General features: G+C 32.8%; 1 protein-coding gene across 1 annotated transcript; it reads right to left on the bottom strand.

Annotated features, from left to right (window-relative positions):
• Window positions 1–662: 662 nt before the first annotated feature.
• LOC147543269 (protein trichome birefringence-like 19) lies at window positions 663–5,666 on the bottom strand. The gene is made up of 2 exons (XM_086634374.1): window positions 3,015–5,666; window positions 663–1,667 (listed from the first exon to the last, which is right to left on the bottom strand). Exons 1-2 carry the CDS (start codon window positions 3,582–3,584, stop codon window positions 870–872), a joined length of 1,368 nt encoding a protein of 455 aa, XP_086490500.1. The 5' UTR covers window positions 3,585–5,666; the 3' UTR covers window positions 663–869.
• Window positions 5,667–6,045: the final 379 nt, after the last annotated feature.

Here is a 6,045-nt window from a genome sequence, read left to right as displayed (position 1 = left end):
AATAAAAGTCATCTAGGTTCCAAGAGTACCGCGACAAATAATTCAAGTTGTGTTCGATTTTTTTTGTTTTATTTCAGATATGAAATCTTGACTTAAGACCGGAATGGACTCAAGCTAGATTTCAGAATGTTAGTTTTCTCTCGTGATGTTAGCTTGTCTGAATGAGGGACTTCAGTTTATTGTAGATTTGTTTAGGTTAGTCATAAAATAAGTCTAAATGAAGCTCATTATAGATGTATCCTAAAACTATATATTATAAATGTGTCATTGGCCAGAACAAATCAAACTCGAACTACTTATATTCAACAAGATAGAGTCTCCGTCGAATAATATTCATACAATGCCTTGTAACATAAAAAAGATTCATACAACGGAAAACATGATTTATGACCACAATTTTGGGCCATCTAAAATATTTTCTGGGACATAAAGACTTGGTCAATCAAAATTGACTGAGGAAGCAGCTTTAATTCAAGTCCAAAATTCATTTTGCTTGTTATTTGTCCCCTAATCTTCATCTTCATCCTCACCTTAATGGAATGTTTTTTTTTTTCATCTTCATCCTCACCTTAATGGAATGTTTTTTTTTTGTTGAACTCCTTAACGGAATGTTATAATATGGTCAACACAATATCTTGATCTTTTCTTCTTTGGTTTCTAAATTTTATAAAAAGGTAATATAATTTGCATATTACAGAACTAATTTTACATTAAGCATTATCACAAAATATATAAAATTAAAAATACTTGCAACATGCTAAATTACTAAAAAGACCCACCAACCTTTATGAGATTATAAGAAAAAAGTTCATAAAAAATGTGAACAAGAAACAAGAAATAGCAAAAATAAATAAGAAATTTCATCACCATTAGAAACTGATATCATCAAGATTAGAAGATCTCTCCATCTTGAACATATGAAGCAACATATCATTCCAAGCATCAATTGGTCCAGGCAAACACCAATGAACACAGTCATTATATAATGTCACATTCTCTTCTTTCAAATGCCCATACCTACTTGGATGCCCATCTGGTCTTAAAACCATTGCTTGTGTTGTATCAAGCAACCTATAATTCAATCCTTTCTTCATTCCTTCTCTCTCTGCAACCCTAAATTCTTCAACCTGAGCCATGTATAAGTCTAATGGTTGTCCGTCTAATCGACTTTCGTTACTCTTAAACGGTTTCGTTCTAACACAATTACCTCCTTGGTTCCATATTCCTTCTTCAAAATGTGAAGGAGCGAATGTCCTTAGAAAAACCGTTCCTTTGAACTTTTCTAACTTGTTTATAGCTTGAAAAGCAGCTCGAAATGCCATTCTATAACCATAGTACATTGTGAGATCAACTACGTTTTCTTTTAAACAATAATGGCATCCGATAATTTTACCTTTCTCGTAGAAGACCATAGGGCGGTAGAACCAGTGACCGGCTGAAATGATGATGTAGTCGTATTTATCCACGTAAGGTGTCCAAACGTCGTCTACTTCATCGAGGTAAAGATTGAAGAGACCCGTATTCGTTGGGCCCGGTTCATCGGTTTGTTTAGCTTTTACTAAATGTGGTGTCCAAAAAGTTCCTATAGTGAAGTTATAACTTGGGTAGTTGAATTTTTCGTAATTCTTACTAACTTCTTCATCGACAACCTGATTAGGATTCTCCGCCTGAAAAAAAAAATTAAAAACCACATCAACAAACTAATTTGTGAACAATCAATCTGCGCTTACCGCAGAATCCATTAGGAAATTTATCCAGTTCCGTGGACGGTCCCGACCCACTAAATTTGGTAAATAATCAGAAGTATATGTTAATGGGAAGATTCAATGAAGTAAAGCAGCAGAATCCAACAACCATTCTATTTGAAAAAAATATAAGAAGAAAGAGATTGACCAACTAATCAAACTCTTAATATCTTTCCTACTTTTAAGATAACTTAAGGGATAAGTGAAGTAATTCTATTCTAAAACCAATGAAAGTCATTAAAGTATTCTTCAATTTGGCCTTTGATCTAACCAATATCTTCCTTTATCTAGTGTGAAGTTCAAGAAACCATATGCACTGCCTAAAACTGCAAAAATTAGGATCTAGAGCATAAACTCGTAACTACTGAAACAAGTAACCATGAGCTATAGAAATGTGCATAAAGTAAAGATATTTTCTTTAGTGAATTATTGTAGAAAAAAGGCGTGCAAGTATCACGAATCAGAGCTTGTTACTAAACAACAACAAGAAGATCGATAATAGTGGTTGGGCCCATTTTACTGGCGGCCGGCCTTTCATTCGTTGGACCAACAAAATGTTTCTTGTCAATGTTAAGTGTCCATTATTATAAAAGTCGGATAAAGTTTGTTTTGTTTTCGTACACATAAAGAAGTGGCCATTATTGAGGATTACATATCTCAACTAGAGGCCCATTTTTAGTATACTATATGATATCAAATCTAGTGGCTCCAAGATCTTTAGATTTTAGTCCGCTCGGAGACTAAATGTATCATCACAACCGAGTCCGAAAAATCAAATGTTAATTACTAACTTTGATTACTTTTACTAATTCCATTTCCACCTATCTCACCTAACTTGATTGACTTAGAATCTTAGGTAAAGCAAACTTGTTACCTAAAGCAACAATAAACTTCAAACTTTCTCATACCCATTGAATTCTAAAAACCTAAAAGTGATTTCAAAATCTACCATGTGAATTAAATACTGTACATTAGATCTAATAATCCATCAATAAACATCGAAAACGACTTCTTAGAGATTTGTAAGATTGTTTAATGCATTTTAAACTATGAAGTTGTGGGTTCAAATCTAAGAAATTCTCAAGTGCTAATTTCACACAAACCCAATAACAATCTATAGTTTCTAACTTTTTATCTTCTAAAAACAGTTGAATTAGATCAATGTATATGAACATATCGACGAAAATATCGAATCAAAACATCGAAATTAAACAATAAACAGAACAAAAATGAAGATAATTGGGTAGATTTGAAATTCTTATTACTTACCCTAGATAGAAGACATAACAAGGATTGCATTTGATTTCTAGCAACAGAATCACCAACAAAAGCCAATGATTTCCCTCTTAGAATATCTAAGAATTGATAAGGATTGAAAATAGGTAAATCACAACCATCTGGTTTCCATCTCCATTTCATGAAATCAGTATCAGGTCTACCATATCTCATACAGTTTTGATGATTATGAATATGATTACAAGTATTGTTTGTATAATATGGTGCATCTGGATTTGGTATCCATTCCCCTGTAAAAATATCACATTTTTTACTTGATTTCACAGATGATGAACTCTCAACCACCGCAAATCCACCATTTTCACCACCCAAAACACCACCAGAACCAGCCTGAGAAGAAGAAGAAGACTGGGTAGGAAGAGGACTAGTAGTAGTAGTAGTTCTAGTTGTACCAAGTAAAGAAGAAGAATACTCTAATAAAGGGTAATAGAGAGGGAAGATAGTGAGTAAAATTAGGGAAAAACCAACTAGGGCAATAATTTTAGGTGTATTAGAATGGGTTTGATTCCTCTTAGGAGGAAGATCAAGAGAGTTGAGTTTCATGTTGATTTTAGGGCAGAGATTGAAGAAAGAAGATAGACTAGTAGAGGAGAAAAAGAAGGACTCATTACACTGACTCACTCAATGGGTAATAGAATCAAGAAAAAGAAGGACTTTATTATATATAAGGTAATACAAATGTAAGAGTAAAACTCATCATGAAAATACAAGTGTAAATAAGTGTTAAAATATGGGAAGTTAGAATTTTATAATGTTTTTTTTGTTTTCAAACTTTGAAAATTCGGAATATACAACTAATTCTATAAAAGTGAATCTGTGATCTACTTTTTTGGGAACCTTAGTTTAATGCAATTTTGTACTATTGTTCAACAAAGAAAAAAGATAAGATTTTCGCTGTCATGTAATTGGGCAAATTCAAGATGATTTATTTGTATTTAGTCTCGTTAATAAATCTTAAATGAACGGTCTTTTCTTCTATTTGAAAAATCTTTACAGGATCATATTTTAAATTCTTTACCGAATAATAATATGATTCTATTTTAAGCCCATTTAATAATATTAGGTAGATTTTTTTCTATAAAAGAATGATTCAATGAGTTTGGTTAATAGCGGTAAATCTTTGTATAATTCAACTAGACGTAAGAATAAATTATTTAACTGCGACATGTTAGATTACGACACTATAATATTTATATCTCAATAAATAGCAACAAACATTGTATTTAACTATGACATATATAAATTGACCAGAAGTCTGATGGTGGAGCTCTTTATTGACCCAAGACGTCTAGTTATGTTGTTTAATTAGAAAGTTATGATAAAGACTAAGATAAATGTCCAAATATAATACGTATTTATTACACAAAATGCAGATCTTGACGAAACTGTGACTGAAGGTTCTCCCTTTTGTCGGAACAGGGAGAAACAGTTGGATGGAGATAGAAAGAGGCAGGGAGGTAGAGATACAAAAGTCAGAAAGAGAAGACAGAGAAAGAAAGGAGGTAGACGTGGTGGAATGAGTTAAAAAAATAAACCTTCGTATGTTGAAGAAAGTGAAGTGGAGAAAAGAGAAAGATGAAGTGGAAGTGATGAGTTAGAAAAAAAAAGTATAATTATAAAAATCATATAAGAAAAGAATCCGAAAATTTGACAAAATTGAGTAATCAAAACAAATTTTAGACATTATTAGAAGCTAAATCAAACTTTTTGACACTATTGGAGATCAAATTAAATATTTTTCTTTGTTGAATCCAAATCAAAGTGTTGATAACAAATTGAGGTCAAATGAGAATTATTTGCTAAACCAACTTTAAAGATGCAACCCGCTACAATATGTGGATTTAAAAACTCCATGAAATGCCACCCATCTGTCGGTCTACTCTTGGTTAACCATGTAATAATAGTTGTCGTGAAACGGGTCAGATTATGGGCGAGGTGTCATATAATCAATATTTGGAAGTGTTTCTCAAAATAAAATATTTGGAAGTGGTTCTATAATATTAGAAATAAAGTTAAAAATAAACTGGATGTAAGGTCCAAAATTAACATAAATGGGTTATTTCTCGAAAGGCGACCTACTTTATGACTAGCTTCCTACGTAGTCCTTTGTTTTATCGAATATATCCAGAAGGTCTTCTTTTTCAGTTACCGTTAAATGTCTGTTAACTAGTCATCACATCTCTCTCCTCCATCTCATCACCTCTCTCTGCCACCTCATCGTCATCATCGGCGAAGGTCACCGACCGACCAATTTTTCGATCGGCGACCTTCAAACATGAAATTTTTTCTCTCTTCTTCTTCCTCTCTCTTCTCACTCTCTCTCTCCACCTCATCTCTCTCTTCTCCGGCAAAGGTTGTCCGCCGAAATTTTTTTCGACCGGCGACCTTCAAAGAAAAGATTCCTCTCCTCTCTCTCTCAACACTCCGACGAAGAGAAATCCTTCGCCCGAGGTCTGTTGAACCAGACTTTTGAGAGGAAGAGATAGAACAGGAGTGAGAAGAGAGAGAAAATAATTTTTTCTTTTATGTTTGAAGGTCGCCCGACCGGAAAATTGGTCGGTCGGCGACCTTCGTCGGTGAAGACACTGAGGTGGCGAGAGGATGAGGTGATAAGATGGAAGAGAAATAACCCAATATAAAATAAGTAAAATTTTCAATTTTTTAGGAATCTTCTTTTGTCTCGTACAAATTGAAAAATGTATCACTAATATGTTGATTGTTTTGTGAATGGATGGATATGCGTAAGAACAACTTTGTTTTATACGCAATACAAACCGAATTGCGTGAACTTCAACAGTAAAATGTATAGGGTTATTTACGTTTTGTTTAATACAATAATGTTATAAAAAAATAATTTTTTTTAGTGAATCTCCAAAAAAATGGTATATATATATAAATGATTTGTTTGGTACATTTTAAAATTTGTATTCTTTTAGACTTTTAACCTATTTTGTGTTAATAGTTTTTTTTTTTTTGAAGATTGACCACATGGTCATTACAAGGG

This window comes from Eschscholzia californica, unplaced genomic scaffold, assembly GCF_041429995.1.
Source record: "Eschscholzia californica isolate CP2 unplaced genomic scaffold, dmEscCali1.0.p SCAF_4, whole genome shotgun sequence".
NCBI lineage: Eukaryota > Viridiplantae > Streptophyta > Magnoliopsida > Ranunculales > Papaveraceae > Eschscholzia > Eschscholzia californica.
The sequence above is the reverse complement of the archived record's forward strand: the minus strand, read 5'-3'. Positions and strand labels throughout refer to the sequence as shown.